The 22,888-nt window shown below is 32.8% G+C and overlaps 1 protein-coding gene across 10 annotated transcripts in view; it reads left to right on the top strand.

Annotated features, from left to right (window-relative positions):
* The window catches only part of Gphn (gephyrin), a 508,902-nt gene that overhangs the window by 198,941 nt on the left and 287,073 nt on the right, over positions 1–22,888 (top strand). For 5 of the 10 annotated variants that reach the window (XM_013521945.1, XM_005399096.2, XM_013521944.1 and 2 more), the window contains exon 5: positions 9,045–9,083. The exons of the other annotated variants lie outside the window; for them this stretch is intronic. In XM_013521945.1, the coding sequence (XP_013377399.1) occupies positions 9,045–9,083 (39 nt within the window). The remainder of the gene's footprint in view (positions 1–9,044; positions 9,084–22,888) is intronic. 10 annotated transcript variants of the gene reach the window in all.

Below are 22,888 nucleotides of genomic sequence, written 5' to 3'. Positions count from 1 at the left end.
CAGAGGAAACTGCTTCAAGACACATTTACCTACATACAATTTAGGATTGTAACATTTTTAATAGAACCAGAAGTTCTTGATAGAAAATGCAATTATTGGATGAATTAAATTTATGTAAAACTTATCCTTTACATTTCTAATATTTCACAGTCAATAATTAGTTTGATCTGCAAACAAAAAAAAAATCATCTATGGAATGTTTGTATTTGCGGGGAGATGATAAATGAAGTAAATCAAATAAAGCAATGTAAAATTATTATCAGTGGGACCAGGGATATAGCTCAGCAGCACAGTGCCTACCAGGTAAGCATGAGGTCATGAGTTTGATTCCTGGTACCAAAAATAAAATTATCAGTGGATAGAAATTACAAAAATTTTAATTGTGATTTGAGCAACTTAAATTGATCAACAATTGTAAATTGTAATTTGACCAACTTACATTTCAACTGAGGTCTAGTAAAAAGAAAAATGAAGCAGCAGGTTTAATAAAGTTTTTTTTTATAAATGTTATAAGAATAACTGTCAGAATTGATTTACCTAATGAATTTATTTTTAGTTTTAGATTTTATATCATAGCGTATGATTCATCCATCTGATAGTTGCAGGCCCACTAGCCTTCTTTCCTCTATAAAATATAACATACTATCAAAATTTACTTATACTAATATAGCAATCTATACTCTTCTACTTTCTAGGTATTTATTTTATTATGAAAGTCTTTACTTTTAGAAATACATTTTATTTCTCTGATCTGATAAAGATTGGCAAATTTATTGGCACTGGTGAAATCCAAGTCACTATGAAATTCTATGCCATATAACCTCATGTTCAATTATTATTATAAAGCAGTTCAAAAAGAGTATTATTGCATAAAAAATCTTTTATTATTCTTTAAACATAATAAACGTATTCTTTAAACATAAACATATTCTTTAAACATTAATTATAAATACAAAATTCTGGAAGACATTGAAAGATTAAGAAGCGTACAAACAATAATTATTAAAAAGTACTTAGTAATACTTTATAGTAAATTAGAAAACATTAAGCTGTTTAAAATTTGTAAGTTAAAAATTACTTTTAGTACTTTTAGAGTACTAGGCTGTGTCAAAATTGAGTTATATATTGATAAATGATTCTTATATCTAGTTCATTACAGAAGTGAAGAGGCATCTGTCAAAATGATTAATATTGATGGAGAGAATATGCAGAACCTGATACAAAGCAAACATGAATTTCCAAGAAAAACACTATAAATTTCTGAAGGCATGTTCTGTGGATAGCCTACTTTAGATTTCTTTGGGACAGCTAAGCTTTTCTAAAATTCCACTTAAGTAATTAGGAATTATTTTTATGAAAATATATTTTCCTCTACAAAAGGTATGTATAGTATGTCAGGTATTATTTTCTCCAGTCATTAATCATTTTTCTTTTTCTAATGTTTAAAAAACAGGAATACTGTTCAAGTACTGGGAAGAAAACAAAATTTATTCTTGTGAAAATTGATGCAAACTTACATTTACCAATGTCACCTAAAAAATTAACATCAGACTTTTTAACCATCAGGAAACTCTCTTACATTATAACAAATGCACAGGAAAACACCATATTTAACAATTTGTTTCTGAAAGAAAATTTCCTTACTAACATAAATCATTTAAACATTATAGCTATTTTTCAACTGTGTATGATTAGTCTCTAGAAAACATTGATCATTTCACTGGCAAAGTGTTATATACTAATACACTAGAATATTTATACTAGAATAGACTCAATATTCTTTCATAGTTCTAGGAGTGTTTTGGGTGAAATAGAATACTTATTATGTATAGTAAAACAAAGTAATTATGATAAGCCATTATTTTGAGTATACTAAACCTTGTTTGTTGTAAATAGGATAATTCAACAGTAGAAAATTGCTTATAAAGCTGAATATGAGAAACTCATATAGTTGATATATTTGATACTAAATTGAATAAAATACACTTTATCTATGATCACATTTTATGGTTATATTTTTTGTCATTTCATGGAGCTCTTATAATTTTTATGAATAATTCTATACATAGAAGATATATTACATCCCTGTGTCTTAGCTTTGTCCAAACATTTTGGAATGAATTAGGGTGTAGTGGAAAAGCTTACACTATCAAGTCAGGCAGGTCTAAATTCAAATACCAGCTCTACCACTATGAAATTTAAGGCAGATTACCCTGTTGAAATTCAGTTTTCTCATTTGCTAAATTCATTAATGTCTATCTCTCAAAATTGTTGTTTCTAATAATTGAGATAGGAATATCCAAGATAAAAAGTATTTTTTATATATTTTAGAAGCTGTTTTAAGCATATGTTAAGGTAATTAGTTTTCAAAACAATTACATGAGACAGGTACTATTGTTATGTCTACTTTAACAATGGAAATACTGAGAAAGTTTGAGTAACAGACTTGCCAAAAATTATCAAAGATATTAAATTACAGTGATGTAAAAATTAATATAATGGTTGTTATCTTTATAGATATTAAGTAAATGTTCACTTTTATCTTTTTTCTGCTTCACTTTATTGATAGTAATACCTATAAGTTCTAAGGAGATATGATAGCCCCAAGTACTTCTACTAACGATTGCACTTCTGAAAGCTATTGTTAACTATAAAAATAACTGATGGATGTGTCTATAAAGCAAAGATATCAGGCAGTATTTCCCTGCTGCTACTTTAAGGCTTAGGGTAAAGAAATAAGAATTTCTAGATTCTATATGATATGTGGGTTATTAGTGTACTCAGATTCACTTCTTATGGTCTACCTCTGTATGTTTCAGGATGAAGTTCATTACAAACATGTTTTTCATGGTTTTTTCATGTATTTCTTGGGTAAACCTATTTATTTTGATTTAGATCTCTAATTCCTTTTTGTTTTAAATTTTTAGAATATGGCTTTTAAAAGCTCAGATTTGTAAAAGGATAGATTTTGAAAATAATAATCCTCTTTAAGTGTAATTTCTTTTTAAACAGATACATAAAAACACAAAACTGTACATACTTACGGAGTCTGTATTATTTGAATAGATTATATAAGATTTAGGTAAGCTTCAAAAGTAATATCCCTTTTATATCTCAATTTTTAATTATTTTTCCATTACTCATTGAAAACCAGTGATGTTTCAATATACAAGCATAATTACAGCTGGGCATGGTGGCATATAGCTGTAATCCCAGCATTCAGGAGGCTGAGGCAGGAGGATCCTTGTTTGAGACCAGCCTGGGCTGCAAAGTGAGCTCAACGCCAGCCTGAACTGCATAGTGAGACCCTGTCTCAAAAAGACCAAAAAAAAAATTTTTTTTTAAAAAGCATACCTACAATCTTTCAGTTAACTAAGAACATCATTCATTGTCTTTCTTCAATTTCAAAACTATCTATGAAGCAGATTGGGCATGCTAAAGAACATGTCCTAAAATAGTCACATGAGAAATTGAGACAATATAAACCTAGTACTAGAAATGTTCAACCAAGTTAGGCCTAAAGACTTCTTTAAGTGGAAATATTAAGGGGCAGCTGCATATCAGTGAAATAATTATAAAAGTATAATTGAAACTAAAATTGAATGAAAGGACTAGGGTTCAAGTTAGGAAAGAGAAGGAAGCAGGAAAATACATGAGCAAGATACACAAAAATAGAAGCTTACAATCTTCCTGGCTACACCAGAAGATTCACCTTTAGGTAGAAGGATGAATAACCTAGATCTTTGTTATTTTATTCCTTTCTAAGTACAGCTAGTGTGGTACCATGTATAAAGATAAGAAACAAAATTGTTCAAAGATTCCTTGGAAACCAAGACCTATATGACCATTATCCGCCAGCCATCAAGATTTTGAAGTACTCTTTTTTAAGTCGACAGTCTTTCAAATGAACATAAATACATTTCCCAAGACCAACTTCTTTCATTTTGAAGATTGTTTTCATGTCCTGGTTTTTAAATGTAGGGGTAAGGAAGTAGCTTAGCATGCACAAAGTCCTGGGTTCTAAACCCAGCACTGGGTGGGGGGCCGAGGGGGAGTCCAGTAGAAATTTAAACTGCTGAGGACCACCAAATTCTAATTGTGTTGATTTATTTTTTAGAAACCTTTTTAATCAGTACTTATCTCAGAATCAAGACAATCAAGAAATACTTTATCATAGACTTGTTAGTGTCATATCTCCAGTTAGCTTAACATTTTATATAAAATTATAAATTTTATAGTAATAGAAAGGTCACAGTATTTCATAAACCACAGGCCATCATGTTCAAAGCCTTACTATCTCTTTTTTGTTGTTAATCATGCCCAGCCTTTGCTTGAATATCGCAATAACTGCTTCCATCTCAGAGTTCATTGCTTGAACAGTTCTACTAGTTTGAAAAGTCCAAACATTAAACTGAAGTATGTCATCTGGTAAGTTCTAGTAATTGGCCCTTTCTCTGCCCTTAGCAATACACAAAAGAAGGTTAATTCCTCTTTTACATTACAGTACTTGAAGAGAAATACTGTATTTTCCCCACTGGTGGGTTTTTTTTTTTTTTGCATTAAATTTTTTGTACCAGCCTCAGACTTTCACAAGATTCATACCATTTCACTTGTATATTGAAAAGAAAAACTTTATATATACATGTAATGGTACCAGTGAAAAATATGTCTTCATTCCATGCCTACTCTGTACCAAAATATGCTTTCAGTTTTATGGTGCCCTGTGAGGAAAAGAAATCATACCTTGTATAAACATACAAATATTTATAGATACATGTTACGTTGTTCTCTTTCTGATTGAATTCTAACTGGGAAAACAGTGTAATTATTTATAAAGATATATATAGATATATAGATATATATGTTAAAAGCACAGACTATTTGGGTTCAAATCTCAGATCCACCTTTTACTAGTTATGACGTGTACATGCCATATTTCTTTTTTTATGTGTAAAGAAAAACAATAGGAGCACTTACCTGGCAAGATAATTATATTATGTTAATTAATATAACTAAGTCTTGTATTCTTTTTTGTTATTATAATGAAATACCTGAAACTGGGTAACTTATAAAGAGATCAGTTTTATTTAGCTCACAGTTTTGGAGACTGGAAGTTCGAGATCAGGTGGCTTCATTGACTCAGATTCTCTTGAGGGACTACTGACTATCATGATAGGAACTTAAGATTGAGATGAAATCAGAAAATGATTCAGTCCTCAGGCTTGGGCTTTTATAACAACTCACTGTTAGGAGAACTCAGGAGTCACACCAGAGCTGCTTTAAAATCCCTTCAGAAGGCAGCTAAACCACTTACGGGCCTTCCACTATACCCCATTTTCTAGGAGCTCACATCATTTCCCAATATCTCTACCCCAAGTTTTAAGCCTGCAACACATAAACCACAGTGGGCTCTAAAAGCAATATTTGCTACACAAATATTTGCTTGTTTTATTTTGTTTTGTTTTGATACAGAATTTCCCTGTGTTACTCAGGCTGACCTCAAATTCTCAGGCTGAAGCAATCCTTCTGCTTCCTCCTCCCAAGTAACAATCTGCGAGCACATGCCACCATAGCAGCTTACTTTTGTTATTATATGCAATATAAATAAAAAGAGCTTTAGCCTAAAAATAAATAAGATTGAATAAATTCTAAAAAAAAATTCTATGGAAAAGATAAGATCAAAAATACACAATAGTATAGTTGTGGAGAAGTAAAAGGAAACATTAGAGAAGACATGCGATGTGCATATTTTATCTTTTATGTATCAGAATGATAAACACCTGAGGTCACATTTCCAGTGAACCTCACAAGCCTACTGTCAAAATGAACAGGCTAGCATACCAGTATATTTTGGTCTTGCAAATATAGATGTTAGAAGCAGATTTGTCTAGAGACATAGTCCCAGGAATGAAGATTTCCAATTACTCTTTTTTTATTACTGACTGAAATCCAGCATATAAATTCATCTCTTTATTTATTAGATATTAATCCATAAAATGGATATAATGTTTCTTTTCCATAAAACATAATAAAGTGACAAGAAGTGTGTTTCTGTCCAGTACTATGAATGTCTCAGAATAGTATATATGAAGGGTAGAATACTTACACCTTCATGTGATTGCCTGCCGTTAAAGGAAACTGATGTGGAGTCAGAAAGAGGACTTGGGTGACAAAATAAATGATTTAGACTGATTCTAATAATTTTACCAGTGTTATCTTTTTACGTTGAAGTTTAAAAACGGATGGCTACTATTAAAGAATAGATTAAAAAATGTCCAGTGGAAGAAGTAAGCATTTTAAATAGTCATACACAGGTGAGAATTTTCAAGAAGGATCCAAGTTTCTTCAAAAAATGCTTAGAAGAAACAAACAGACCTCTTTGATACTAAGTTTGAAGATGACCTTTTGAAAGGAAAAAACATGGAAAAAGCGTTAATCATGTTGGAAAGACTAATTGTTACAAAAAGTAAAGTATGTTTTTCTACAAAGAATAAAGACCGCATTACAGTGATGGGTGTATTAGAGTAATTTAAGTGTCTTTCCCTCAGCTTCTTTACCTCTTTCTATAAGTTTGATAGCAGCAAATAATATAATATCCTTGCATGCATTGCTGTTCAGAATGAGATTTTATGAAAGGGAAAATAGGTTAGGTTTTAATAAGATGTGATTTTGAAAAGAGTTTTATAAATCTTTAAAATACTTTCCTGCAAAACACAAGTATTTAAACCAATGAGAAAATGACTTAATTTTGAGTATTGTATAAATATAATAGAGTTGTAATGTGTTCCTTGCATGCAGTGACTCAGGACTGCATTGAATAGGCAGCTGTATTATGCTGTCATATTAGTGTTAACCTCATTGATAAGGTTCAAAAAGAGATTCACATTCATGCACATTCCCCAGTGTAAAACAGAGTACGCAGAGGTTTATATAATTATATGACTCTTTGATGTGAGTTTTATTTGTAGGCTATATTTACTTCCTTTTAAATTCCCTCCCCTTTTTGCCATTTTCAAGACTTACCAGCACTGAACTCTGTGTCTTAAAATGGGACTCTCCTGTGGCATAGATGTATGAGTGGGTATCGCTATTAGGAGTAAATATTTAGAGGAATTATAGTACCACTTTTACCTAATGTTGAAAGCAAATTCTCATATTCCCTCAGAGGTACAACAAAGACTGCAATGGCAACAGTATTAACAATTAGCTGTGGTCTACTTTAACTCCAACTTTAGTTATGAAATCTTGTGTATAAACGTAAGTACTTACAGACATAAGTTAGCAAACTTATTTTTAAAGGGCCAGATATATTAGGCTTCATGGTTGATATAATCTCTGTACCAAATTCTGCCAATCTTGCAGCACAAAAGCAACCATAGATGATATAAGTGAACTAACCTGGCTTTGATCCAGTAAAACTTTATTGTGGACACTAAAATTACATTTCCTATAATTTTCATATGTCATGAAATGCTATTCTTCTTTTTATTGTTTGAATCATTTTAAAAGGTAAAGATCATTCTTAGTTGCAGACCATACAAAAAATCAGCAGTAGTGAGGATTTGTCCCATGGGCTATAATTTGCCGATCTCTATGTTACATTTTATCCTATCATGCACTAGCATCTACTATAATTGTTCTGTTAATTGAAAATCCTTTGAGCTTTCAGAAGAATGTTACAAAAATTTGATATCGTGAAAGAAGTCCCATAAGAAATTAATGCTTCTTAGACAGAAAAGATACTGAGATATAGCAATGAACAAGCAAGTCCAAAGTCCCTGCCTTTTGGAATTTACATTTTAATGAGGGAACACAAACATAAGAAGACAAGTAAAATGTGTAGTATTGGAGATGATAAAGATGAACCAGTGAAGGAAGATAAGTAGTCCAAGCAGGAATTAGCGTTATAATTTAAAATAAGGCCACCTATTAAAAAGGGTAACATTTCAGCAAAGGAAGAAACAGAGGAAGCAATGATGTAAAACCCTTATATCACTTTTAGTTTAACGGTGCACAGGCTTACATTTTAACAGAGAAACCAAGTCCAAGCAGGAAGTAGCGTTATAATTTAAAATAAGGCCACCTATTAAAAAGGGTAACATTCCCAAAGGAAGAGAGGAAGCAATGATGTAAAACCCTTATATCACTTTTAGTTTAACGGTGCACAGGCTTATATTTTAACAGAGAAACCAATACGGGAGGCTATTGAAATAATCCAGACAGAAAATGTTAGTCATGTAGCCTGAAAGGAATAGATTATTAATATATTTTGAAAATAAATGTAACAGGTGGTATAAAGAAAAAGAACTGAGCTGAGTAAAAGATGCTGGATTTGACTTTGGCAGTTGAAAAAATGGAATTGCCCCTCACTGAAATTGTGAACAGTGGAAGAAGCATATGCTTGAAGGAGAAGATCAAGAGTTTTGCTTTGGTCATGGCATCTTGAACTGCCTTTAGAGATACAAATGGAGACATTGAGTTATAGTTAGATCTGTGCATCTGCAGTTCAGAGAAAATGTCTGGGCTAAAAAGTTTATTTTTTAAGAGTCATCACATATAAAGTTAAAATTCATGACAACTGATGAAATCACCAAAGTATTTACTGATACTGCTATGTATTTATTGGAATTACTGCCCCTAATTTTTTTCTTTCAAAGAGGTAGGTAGTTTCTAGTATTTGTCCCCTCTGCTCACTCACAAAGAGTGAAAGGAATCCCACTGAATCAGAAACCTGAACTGCACAGAAAGTACCATTAGTTGGCCAGCCTCAAATTTTGCAATGATGTAAAATATGGGAGCGCATTTTCCCACCTACCTCCTTGCTGGAAACTGTTTGCACTGGAGGTAAGTGTGACAGGGGAGGTTGTGGGTAATGATGGGGTGAGGGCTTCCTAAACCTTTCTCAGACCTCAGAAATGCTTTGATTCTGAGGAAAAGAGAAGGTTCAGGCTGGTTCTTAACCAGTTTATACAGCCCTAAATTTGACCTGCTTTCCTCAAACTGGGAATCAGAAATCCCTTTTCTCTTCTGTTTTTCTGCTGCAGAAATTCCCAACATTCCCATTTTGTGGGCTCCAGAAAGGGGTAAGCGAAGACTTCAATCCCAGCCAATCATTTCGAGACTAATAATTTTTAGTGTTTCGGTTTCTTTTATCATCATAAGAATGCTTGGACCCATTTTTCCCATCTGTTTAATTTCTCTGTGGATTGTTATGTATCTGTGTTTTAAGGGTCATTCCGTATCCCTTGGCAATAGAGTTCAGATCCATCTACTGTTTCCATTTTTGTGGCGTTCTCTTGTGGTTTCTCATACGTAGTTTATGGATTATTGTATCCTAGATGGAAGATACCCAATTCGGGAACTGTTTCACTCTCAGTCTCATCTTTTCCTGAATGGTGTTTTGTTCCCCTGCCGACAGCTTGTCTTACCCTACCCAGCTGCTTCTGATAATCTGTCATTGCTTCCCTACTGTTCCATCTTCCTGCTTGATTGCCTTTAGATTTTTGTCTCTACTTTTTGCCTCACTCCACTCATCTGCTCAACGATTTGCATTGTTTATTTACTGGTGATTTGTCTATCAGCAAATAGCGTGGTACTGCCATACTTGTCTGCTCTCTTAGCATTTTAGACTGCCCAGCATTGTCTATCTGCTCTCCTACCATTCCTCTGTATTGTGGCCTCACAAATGCTTTGCCAGCTGCCTGTTTTAACTTGCTCTGTCAAATCTATGCTTGTGATTTTCTAAGTAGGTACAGATTCTTTAGCACTCTTCCTGCCTATCTCCACTTGCCTTGTGCTACTGATATGGACTGCTGACTGAATTTGCTTGACTGTAGCCTTCTCTACCTATTTGCTTCCCATGGCTGCCTCATTAATTTACTTGAGACATTGCATTCACCTCCTGTGAACTTGCAACTTGCTGATTGGCTTGTATATTTCACAGCATCTACTAAACCACTGCTGTTATTCTGTTGTCATGTAATCCTGATCAGATTTTACTTCTAAGAAAAATTTTTCCTGTATATTGTCAAAATATATCTTACAAATAGGAAAATGCTTTTCTATTTACCAGTCCAGTCCAGTTTACTCCTAAATTTTCAACTCACTATCACCCATTCTCTGCTTTTTCTACAACTCTACATTCTTCCCCTTTTTAGGATTTTTTTCCTAAGTCATTCATCATCCTTGCTTCAGCTATCTTTTTGCATCATATATTTTATACATTTATTCCTTCTGTATGGGATCTTTCAATAATTTTCCCTATATTAAATTTATTTCTTATTTTCCCTAAATTTTCCAGGGTTCCATGAGGCAGATTACCCCAATTGATTTTATTCTTTTTAGTAATACCAAAAGATTTTTTTAAACTTTAAATGTATGAGCTCTGAAAATAATAAATTTAATTATATTATGCTTCTGTGTAGCATAAATTAGCTTTCAGCTGTGCTCCATTTTTTTCCTTGGAGAATATCATTCTTCAGCTTTCCGTAGCTTATGTAATATCGGTTCTTCAGAGATCCTTCTGATATATTTATCTTTCACTCTTTTTAATTTATTTTATGTGTGAGTAGACTCTTGAAACTGATATTTCCCCATTATTTACAGAATATTTGGCATCTAAATATACCCTGCACTATGAAATTATCTGCACAATAGAATTTCTGCTTTTATTCACTTATTTTTCAATTAAAAATCTAACCCAAGAAGCAAAGAATTTTTGTGGAATATACAAGAGGATAGGAGTAGATATAAAGTAGGGTGTGTGTGTGCATGCACATATGTATGTAGATTTGAAGTGTTCTATGTATGTATTCACAGTATCATTGTGCTTGAAATGTGAAAAGTACAGAGTATCCATATTAAGTTTTATTTTGTTTTCATAAAAAACAAAAGAGAAAGGGAAAAACCTAAAAACAAAGTTATAAATTCAAGGAATATGGGGAAAAGTATGGACAAGATTTTTTAGAATTTTATTTTAATAATAAAAATAAAAATAAGGAGTCAGTATGAGGAAAAAGGCCACTTTTTAGGAATGTCAAGGAAATCATTTAGCAGCTTTTTATTTTTTTATCATGGTAAAGAGTGCCTAACATATTTACTATTTTAAACCTTTGAAGTAAAATTTAGTGGTATTAGTTCATTCATTGGTACAGTTTTATTACTATATTTTGTACATTCTAACCTCTATTCTAACCTCTATTTTCAGAAGTTTTTCATCATCCCAGACAGCAACTGCATATACATTAAACAAAACTCCCCATTAATTCACTCCCCAGCCCCTGATAAACTCTTGTTTACTTTCTGACTCTGAATTTGCCTATTCTAGGTACCTCTTATAAATGCAAACAACTTGTTTCTTCTATGCCTGCCATATTGTAATTAGCATATAATTTTCAAGATTCATCCATATTCTATATATGTATCAAAATTTTACTTTTTAATACTAATATTTTATTGTACCTGTATGCCACAGTTGGTTTGTCTGCTTGACATTTGGGTTGTTTCCTTCTGGCTATTATCAGTAATGCTGGTTTGAACATTGGTGTGCAAGTGTCTGTTTCATTTTTCTTTCAGTTCTTTTCATTATATAACTAAAAGCAGATTTGATAGTTTTTCCTTCGTCTCTTTGGGAGGCAACTAACAGCAAAGAGATGGGGGAAGCTACATAATTAATATGAATGATGCATAAGTTCAAGATATTTTAGTAGGATCTGAATAAATTACAAACTTTTAGAAAGACTACAAAAGTCTAACACTTTATAAGACCCTGTATTCTAAGATTAAAAGAAAAAATGAAGTTAAAAGAAGCATCTTGAATGTTTGAGAGACAGCAGAAATGATTTTGAAGACTTTTTATACCAACTTCAGAACAGAATAATGGCATGTCTTTGAAGTAGAATTATGTGGACTTTTTAAATGGGGCAAGAAGTAGTTATTTGAAAGACAGGGTTTCAGTGACAAATGACATGAGGGAAACCCAGTCATGTTCATCAGCAATCTGAATAGGAATTCCTTTTAATTCAGTAGTGCTGTATTCTGAATACCTAACCTTTTACTTATAGAGACATTTCTAAAACAATGCCTAGGCCCAATTCAAAGAGATTCTGATTAAATTCGCAATATGGTTTGTATGTGTGTGTGTGTGTGTGTGTGTGTGTGTGTTTGTGAGAGACAGAGAGAGAGAGAGAGGGAGATACAGTGTGAGTTAAATTGAACTGTGTACCACAGTGCTATAGATCTCACAGAAGAATTGGTCCTTGTGTTCAGGAAGTTAAAAAGTAAGAGTTTTTAAAATAATAACAGATTCATGAAAGACTTTCTGTACATTAGATGAATGTTTTCACTCATTAATTCATGAGTTTGGGGATGAATTTTTACATACAGTATATATCCTTTCTCAACTAAGGTCTCATCTTACCTATCAAACACAGAAAATTGACTTGAGTCACTATTTCCCAGGTCTCCCAAATGTGGTGTATAAACTCCTACCATCCTGTAAGTAAAGGAGGGAAATTAACTAGCTATTATCATTTTTTTAAAGCTTGTTAAGAAATGCTGCTCTATACTGTGTAATATGCTAGGAGTATGTGACACAGAGTTACTAGGTTTGCTGTCAAGGAGCTTGCACTCCAGGAGAGGAAAAAAAGAAGGTGTTTAATAAAACCATCCATTTCCAGTGTCATCCACCACATTTTATTATTTTCTTCTAATTGTGTTTGCATGAAATGTTAAAAATCAGAGTGGTTGCATAGAAGAAAATCCTTTCACTTCTTCTAAGCATCGTTGACTTAGGAAAATAATCTGTTCTATATTCAAACCTCATCACAGCTGATTGGCATTGGCAATAATTTAAATGCCAATGGAAGCCTCTCAAGTTTGAAGTCCAGTTCAGTGACAGACTAGAGATTTCACCGATAACAATTAATAGTATTACCTAGAACCAGACATGTTAGTTATGTAGTGGAAGAATAAAGAATGTAGTAATCAATAACTAGGGTCTAGGAGGTTGTTTGTGAATGCAATCACAAATACAGTGAAGGGGCTGGGGATTCAGCTCAGTGGCACAGCACCTGCTTGGCAAGCATGAGGTCGTGAGTTTGATTCCTGGTACTGGAAAAAAAAAGTATACAGTGAAGGATTTTTCACCCTGAGGTGCAGCTGTTATACTAGTCAAAATGGACAGTGTTCAGGAATTCACTTCATTCTCACTACCAATTAAAACTTACTGAGTTTCTGGTGTCAGAAGGTTTAGACATATTCATTAGCTTTTATTATGTACCTAATAAATTAATCATCTGAACTTTGAATTTATTTATCCTTGTTACATTGATGTATGCTCAAGCTTGAGAACAATCAGAAGGTTTTTTTTATTACTTCATACAGATTCCTTTAAAGCTGCACTTAGGGTAAGTTTTAGTAAGTTGTTACTTGTGTATGTGTGGTGGCCCCACTAAAGATGTTTATTTTAATTTCCCACAGCTATGGGAAGATCAAAATTCTCCTGTCAAGAGGAAAGCACTCAAATAGAAACTACATCACATTTAGCTTGTTTTCTTAACAATAATGACTAGTTTAAGAAGGTTTTTCCCCACTTGTATTTATTCTGGAAAGCACTTTGAAGCAAAAACAAAATATTGTTGAACTATTTTAAAGATATAAGATAATAGAAAATATAAGTATCATTTTATTAAACTTAGTTTATTAATAAGTATACTTTTTCTTTTGATCTCTGAACTTCCACTTTTAATTTCAAAGAAAATTAAACATACAGTCATACAATGTTTCCTTTGTACTAAAGTTAAATCAGAATGTAATACATCTATTTCATGCTTATTAGGCATAAGTGGTTTTCATATTTAGTAACAAAAATAACCTAAATTTCCTTGCCACTAGGTAATTCTTTTTAATAAGCTCCTTTCTAACAAATATCTAATTTTTCTCTTTTTCACTCTCTCTCTACTAATAGACATACTGAGTGCAGTATCTTTTTAAGACAGTGCAGCTTTCTTACACGAATATTTTGTGAAAGAACTTTCCCTTCATTTCCAAATGAATAACAGCATGAGGGAGCACTAACAACCAGTCTCTACCTTCCCCTGGCCTCCTTCGCACTACTTTCCCTCCTGTTACCAAATATTTTAGTGTCGCTGTGAAACTATGGCATCAGAGTTTAGATTGGGAAAGGGATCACTGAGTGAAAGTAAATTGCTTCAAATCGAGACACTGTCAGATACAAAGCTTCTTTGTTTATACATGATGTTTAACTTCATGAACATACAAAATCAATGAAAAAATCGCTAGTTAGATATTTGTTTTTGTTTTTGTTTTGTTTTTTTTTGGTTTTTTCTCCGGTACCGGGAACCGAACTCACGACCTTGCGCTTGCCAGGCAAGCGCTTTTTGGCTAGTTAGATATTTGGATGTCTATAAAATACAAGCCAATGCCAAACATTTTGTATTTGTCTTAGAATGCTTTGTAGATTTGTTGCACATAGGAAAAAATTGAGTGTATTTTCTGTTCTTATCAGCAGTATGAAAACTGCTTAGATTAATTCCTTCGATTTGATTCTGCTCAGATGTTCAGCACTCAGATTTTCTTTGGTTTGTTTACTTCCATAGTGTAGTGGTTCTTGTGTATTTACTTTGAAGTAGAGATCATAATCTTGTTATAGAGGTTTTAAGGAATGATTCTAAAAAAATATATATATTTCAATTAATTTTTCAGCATCTACTGCCTTCTGATCAACATTAAGATAGATTTTGTGAAACTAGTAAATGAAAAAGGCTGTTTAGATATCCTGTTTCTTGTGAAGTTTAAAAAGGATAAAGTAAAACTGAAGACCACCTGTATGAAGCTTCTTTTGCATTAACAAGATCTGTCCTCAAATTTCCTATTTCCAGTTTAGTGTAAGAATGTTAGGAGTAAAGCATTTTGCATATTATGTGTTCCATGAAAGCATAAAATGGCGACCTTTTTATTATGAGATAGTTATAAAGATGTGATTTTAACTGAAATGTGTATGTTCATTTAGAAAAAGGAGGTAACGATTTTTACAACTATCTTTTAATAACAGATTTTTTAAAAAACTGCTTTTAAATATAATGCTTCTTTTTATATTATGTGATTTTTGCCAAAAATAATGTGGAAAATATAAAAATGTCACTTGAAGTAAGTAAAAGTCACCAGTTGTTCCAACTCTGTTATTTCATAGGACTAATTGATTAGTAAACATAATGAAAGCACATCAGATGTATAGATTCATATCTTGAATTTCTTAGTAATATCACTGTATGTACACTTACTATACACCAAGCTTTATGATAAGCATTCTGTGTAATATCTGACATAACAACCTACAAAATGGATACCATTTTACAGATAAGAGAAACAGCTTTAGAAAGATTAAAAGAGTATATATGTTGACTTAGATCACAAAACTACCAGAAGGTAATAGAACTAGAATTAGATAGTCATAACTCCGGAGCTTTTGTTCTTAAACTCTCTTCTTTTCACATGATATAAACTTTTCCTCACCTAATTACTGACATACAAAAAGTTGATATGTCAATCACTGTAGATTATTACAAAGCTCTGAATAATTTAATTTCATGTGAAGACATTTAGTTTCTTATTTTCTATCACAAATCTCTTCATAAAATTGTTATATATACCTCTAATGATCACTTTAGAAATACTTCCTTAAAATAGAATAACTGACTCGAAATTGTGACTTCTCAAAATACATACAGGCAAATTTTCTTCTTAAAATAGATGTACCAATGTGTATTTGTACCACTGGTCTATGGTATTATATGTCCACTACAATTTTTAATCTTCCCAACTGATAGGTGAAAAATTTCATGCTTTTGTTAGCAGGTTGCAGGTTAATAATGAAATGAAATACTCTTCTTATGTTTGTTCAGTTTTCCCGGTACCAGGGTTCGAACTCACAACCTTGCGCTTGCTGGTCAGGCGCTGTGCCGCTGAACTAAATCCCTAGACCCCAGTTTTATTTTTTTAAACTACCTTTTTTGGTTCTCTTTTCTTTTGACTATTCTGAAAGACTGATTCTAATCACAAAGAAGAGCTTAAGGAATTGCTTGTCACTTAGTCGGATTTCTATTTTTGTTACACTGTTTTGGCAATAAATACAAACCAATTCAGTATCTTTTTTCTCAAAATATTAATACAGTAGTACTCAATTATTTTATCACAGTTTTACAGCAGTGATCAAACTAAAAACATCCTGAATCTACAGCATGATGTTGATAAAATAAAACTGCAATTTGTTTAATAAGTTAGTTTTTCCCTTTGTGAGGTCTCCTCTCCCCTTTGCTGATATATTTTAGTATTTTTCTAGCTACCTTTTCTGTGTGGAATACTTCCTGTTCAATATTTTACAGTCAGAAATTTATTGAACTTCAGTAACTTAGAAGCAGTGGTCTATTTGTGGACTGTGAAAAACCTTGGAAAATAACATAATTAGGATATTAAATATACTTAACTACTATTAGCAATCATTTTCTAAAATTATAATCCTACAGTTATTTTGCTTCACAGTTCAATTTTCTGCATAGGAATCCCATAGGAAAAACTATTTCAGTCTGCATTCATGTTAATTTTATTTTATTATGTGACATCAAAAATATTTTATAAATGTTTCCTAGCATGTAAATCTTAACACATCCTCCAGTGTCCAAACAAGTATATTTTTTTTTATTTGTCCTCAACATGCAAACTATTTTACAACCTAAAGTCTTTGGTAAGTGAATTAACCCTTAGTTATACTTTCCCATAAAAACATGTGTAAGTGCTTCTCAAGTAGAGGCAATTTTGGTCCACAAACAACTTTTGCCAGTGCCTGGTGACATTTTGAGTTTCACAGTTGGAGGGGTACTACTGATACTGAATGACAAGAAGCCATATATTTTACACTGCATGGGAAATTCCCCTGTATAAGAGAATCAGCTGCCCCCAAAATATTAATAATCCAAAATTGAGAAACCCTCACTTGAATATTATTATTCGGCCATTGTGCTGAGGATTGGGGGTATATGAGTAAGAAGTTATTATTTTAACAGTTTGAAAAAGTAACATTATTGAGAATCAGAAAGAATTGGATATATGAAATATTATGTAACAATTGATTTAGTAGTGGTAATATATGTGATTTACTAGGAGCAAAAATTGTCGACCAGGAAATTTTAGTTTAGGGAAATTTTCAGGGAAGTTTCCCAGGGAACAAACACTGGGATTGTTTTTTGTTGTTGCTTACCTTTTCTGTAAATTACAAAAATATACAAATAGTATAGCTGTAGCTTAGTGGATTTTCAAAACTGGACATACACATGTAATCAGGGTACAAGTGAAGAAACCAAAATGTTGTCAGCATCCAAGAAAACCCTTAGTAGGGGCTGGGGATTTAGCTCAGCGGCAAAAGCGCCTGCCTGGCAAGCGCAAGGTCGTGAGTTCGGTTCCCGGTACCGGGGAAAAACCAAAAAAAAAAAAAAAAAAAGAAAACCCTTAGTAATCTTAGAATCATCAGGAGTAACTACTATTCTGGCCTTTAACACTATGTACTATTGTTCTTTTGTTTAACTTGATATAAAAGGAGTCATGAAGTATCATTTGTGTTGTGTTCTTTTGTTCAACAGTATAAAAATTTTTAAAAATTCAGTTCACTTCATTTAGTGGTTTGTTCATTCTGATTACTGAGCAGTAGTTCAGTGTATGCACCTACCAGTGTTTATTAACCCATTGTACTGTAAAACTGTATATACTGGCTCAAATTAAAAGTCAGCCAGTAGGCCCCTTTGGCAGCAGGATGATTTTGAGAGATGTGCTAAGAGCCTGGAAGTACAGTGAGGTCAAATGATGGAAGATATCTATGTATTATGAAAGACAACTGGATTTTTTTCTTGCAGGCAATGCAATTTTTTTGAAAGATGATAAACAAAAGAAGAATGTAATGAGACTTGTATTCCTAGAAAAACCACTTTGGCAGCAGAATACACCATAGGTTCAGTGGGAGTAAACTTGCCCATAATACCAGTCAAGAATTTGTTGAAATAGTTCAGATAAAAGATGCTGAGAACCTGAATGAGGGCAGTGCAGATTATAGTGGAAAGGGACATATATTTCTCTGGACGGAATTGCCAGAACTTTTGGACTAATTGAGTATGGAGATTTGCAGAGATTAGTTTCTTGGGTCAAACTTCAAAGCCTTTATTTTTTTGTTATTGAGATACAAAATGTGTTAAATAAAAAAAAAATAGTAATTAAAGGTCAATTCAAGATAACTCCCAAATTTGTCTTTAATGTTTAAGCTTGGGGAAAAACAGATACCATTATTTGAAAATAAATTGACAAAAATTTTTACAGGGCATCTGAAAGTCTGGGTCAGTGATGGCCCACCTGTGACGTGTGTGCCACAGCAGGCTGTTTGTAGCATTGAAAGCTCTAAAAGGTTTACCACCTCTGGTCTAGGTTAATAGCACTGGCTCTTAATTTTTTTTTTTAAACTCTGTAATTACTAAGCACTATCTTCCCATGTCTCCATCTTCTAATCCCTGGCAACCTCTAATCTATCCCCATATTTCATATAAGTAGAATCACATATGTCTCGGTTACTTTTCTCTCGTTGCTGGGACAAAATACCTGATGCCCAAAATTAAGGAAGGAAAGGTTTATTTTGCTTACAGTTCATGGAGCTTTCAGTCCGTACTTGGCAGATTATAAGGCAGAGTGGCACATGGCAGAGAGCTACAGCTCGGCACAGAACACAGCAAAAGCAACAACCAGCATACACCAGGGCAGAATGGCCTCAACCACTCTTTTCCTCTCCCTTACATATGCAAACTATCCACCCCAGGGCGAGTGTAGCTCTCACACCCTCAAGCAGTCAAACCCTAAAAGCCTGCCCCATGGCCGCTTGAGGCTTTGGGGGGACACACAGATTCAAACCATAACAATATATTTATCCTTTTGTATCTGGCTTATTTTATCTGATAGAATGCCTTCTTCATTTATTCATGTTGTAGCACACATCAGAACCCTACTTTTTTGGCAGAATAATATACTATATGGATATACCACACTTTTCTTATCCATTCATCTGTTGATAGACATTTACATTGTTTCTACCTTTTCTATATTTGGTAATAGTGCTACAGTGATATTTGAGATAGAAGAGTCTATCTAAGTTTGATCTATTCAAACTATAAATTCAAACCTTTTGGGGTGTAAGAATCTAATAGGTTTTGCTTTTAGTTCCTCTGGTGATAATATACCTAGGTGTATAAAGCCTGAATTGTGGTAATTCTGTATTTCACATTTCAAGAAATCAAACTGTTCAAGAGTTTTATAGTTTTATCTCTAAGTTCTTGATCCATTACAAATTAATTTTTATGTGTAGAATGAGATAGAAGTTCATTCTTATTACATAGTTATGAAAATATAGCATTTTAAAATTTTCTATTTGCAGGTATTACTGGAAATACTACTCCAAACTTTAAGTTTCCATTTGCCTAATATCATTACACTTAATGTTTTCTCTTATTTGTCATTATGTGTATCCTAATATCCACAGTGTAACCTTATGTGATATTGCTTTTTATTTTTAATTTTTGACAGGCATCCTCTGTAACTAAGCAACATTAATACTCATAAATAGATCTTTTAGGTTGATGGGCCTTTGTTAAACAGTATCAATTGATAAAAATAAAATAATGCACTATAAGACACAAATGTTTATGAGTATTGAAACATAAGGCAACTAACTGTTCTTTACTGAGGTTAAAATTTGGGAACATGGCCTTCAAAAATTACTAGGAACATGGTTTTGATTTTGTGCTATTCATGTACAATAGGGTTCCTCTCAAATCAGTAAAAAATTTAAACAATTCATAATTCTAGATCAAAATAAACTTCAAAATGTTTGTGTGAGACCTATATGCCAGTATTACAGCCTGAAATTATAAATTAAACTTATTTATCTTCAAATAAGAGAAAATAAATTTCAACAGAGAAGCGACTTGATCTCTAGCATCTGTCAATTAAAAAACAAGCTATTGCAGAATATAGGGAAGGAGAGGGGAAAAACTACGATAAAGAGTAGGGTGTTCAGGGTAAGTTCAATCAAAAGATTGAAGAACAGGTAACTTGTGTCTTAACTATGCCTTAGGACAGGATTAAAAAGCTTCCCAATGCCTTCTAAAAGCTAACAACATCTTGACAGCAAGGTGAACTGAAGACAATGAGGAGACTAAGCCGCCTCCTGTGTGAAGATATATACAGCAAAACTAAAACAATATACACAGATCTGATATATCAACACATTTTTGCCAAGAAAGATTTAAGAATTTATGGACAGTAACTTTTAAACATCTTTTATTTCCACTTATATCATTATTAAATAAATCATATAAAAATATAACCCAGTATATTTTTGAGGTAAAAATGCATAGCATATTAGAATTAAGGAATATTTTTTAATGTGGTAAGTGTTTATCACAAGAACCAACAAATATAATAAAGCTGAAGCACTGGATGAATTCTTATTGAAGTTGGAAATAAGAGAAAGATGGTCATTATCACCATTATTTGTTTTACAAAGTTTAGCTAACAAAGTAAGAAAAAGAAAGAAGACATTTGAATATTAGAAGAAACAAGACCAGCTTTGTTTGTAGATAAGATTTCCTAGGAGAAAACCGAGAGTCCATTAGAGAGTATTTAAAACAAAGAGAACTTTGCTCCATCTAACTTTGTTCTATTCTAATTCATAGATACTTTTTAGTATGAGCAGCAGAGCACTGATTTCAGCTGAGTGGAACATTTTTCACTGTGTTCCCCTGCTAATACCACCATGAGTCTTATTCCCATGGGGAGGGGCACAAGTTTCTATTGTTCATGCAGCTATAATATTTAGTTCATGGTTGTTTTACAAATTGAAAAAGTGATAAAATCTTACTTGGCTTACAGTTCAACTGCTTACCACAAGTCATGATGGGCAATTGCTTGTATAGTTTCATCTTTGCTCTAATACATAACTACATTGTTATTTTCCATAGAGCTTAAGGTTAAAGCTACACTCCAGGAGATGTTACATCTTTTATTCTTCATAAGATACTTCTAGCTCCTCACATTTCCCAGTCTACCTGCTCAGAGGTTTCATAGTAATGTCCAAGGCTATGTTCCTGGTAACTGATATCTCCAAAACTGCTGCTGCTTGGTAAATCTTTATTAATTTTTCAAGATTGTTGCTGGCATGTTGGCATTCCTTAGACCGCTTCAGATAACTGCACACATTCAAAAACCTGGGTACATAGAGCTCTCTTCTATAATGCTTCTGACAGACCTATTCAGTTTTCACGGTTGCTTAGACTATAGTGCATAACATGAACTGCTACAGTATGGGTGACTTTAGATTTGTCTGTTAGTAAAAATAGAAGTATTTGTTGAGCAATATATATGAGGGATGGTACTGAAATTTATGTGTTCCATTACATTTAAGCAGAGCACAGAGATCCTATCTGAATAGGATGTGGTGGTAGCTTGTACGCTTAAAGCATGTATTATTACATTAATAGATTAAATTCAGAACTGGGGTCTACAGACTCAATTCCCCTTAAGGAATTTTGTATTAATTTACTCAATAGCTTTGGATCGAATAATTTCTTGGTCTATTTCTTCACTTATAAGAAGAGAAATAATAAATTATATCTTCTCTATGACATGCAAAACAAGAATGTTAAGTATTTAAATAAAGAATGTCTGTATTGTAAGAGAAAGTCACCATTAATAAAATCTGGTATGAATAATTCTTCTATTATTAAATTAGGTACTAAATTCTAGTATTCATGTTTAGCTCTCCCAGTGAAGTGAAAAAGAAATCAGACCTTTTGATGCACTTTAAGTGTATGTGATATATAATCTATTAGCATGATAAATATTATGGCCTTATTTTAACTAAAAATGCTTTTTAGTGTTGATAGATAACACTGTAGTGTTTGTTAATTGATAAACGAGTAACAAGTATCATGCCTTCTTTTAAAAATGGGGTACTGAGAGATAAACAAATTTCAGCAGACATAAAAACAGAGTCAATATTCGTGTAATATTTGAATGATGCAGGACCACAAGGTTACAAATGAGGAAAAAGTCTGATCACAAAGTGAGAGGTTAGAATTAATCTTTCCATAAGAAAATCTGTAAAGAGCAAATTATTTAGCTCAAATATAAGTATATCGTAGCCTCCAAATATTTGTGTATACATTTTACTCTCACTGTTGGAACTTGTATTTAGTTAAGCTGACCTCAAGGCAAAAGAAATACTGGACTTTCTTTGCATTTGGGAGTACTGCATTCATTTTCCCTTTTCCTAATTGGCCGTCAACTTGAAAACTTCTGTGGGTAATGTGAAATGACAAAATATAATACCTTATAATAATAATTAAAATCATTCTAGGGGTTATTTTGTTTTTTCCTCCTTCTAAGAAGCTCCTCCCCTTACTCTGCTTCTTTTACTCATTTATTTCCTGTTTCTCCTGCTTTTTCCCATGTGCCTATTTTGGTGAGAATCCAGTTTTTCAGAAAAGAAACTTTCGAGGTGATAATTAAATGTTTTCAATATGAATGCTTTCTTTAAAAGAATACCAAAGAGAATTATCACCTCGCAGGGCAAAAGAACAAAGTTTCACACTTCGTAAAATTGGTTGGCAGTAAGCCTTTTGCAAATAGTACTTACAAGCAAAGAAGAACTTTGTTCCTTTTATTTTCAATTAAGATATTTAAGCACTAGGGGCTGGGGATTTAGCTCAGCGGCAAAAGCGCCTGCCTGGCAAGCGCAAGGTCGTGAGTTCGGTTCCCGGTACCAGAGAAAAACCAAAAA

This window comes from Chinchilla lanigera, unplaced genomic scaffold (genome assembly GCF_000276665.1).
Source record: "Chinchilla lanigera isolate Chin_1 unplaced genomic scaffold, ChiLan1.0 scaffold00065, whole genome shotgun sequence".
Lineage (NCBI taxonomy): Eukaryota > Metazoa > Chordata > Mammalia > Rodentia > Chinchillidae > Chinchilla > Chinchilla lanigera.
This window is presented reverse-complemented; position numbering and strand designations above follow the sequence as displayed.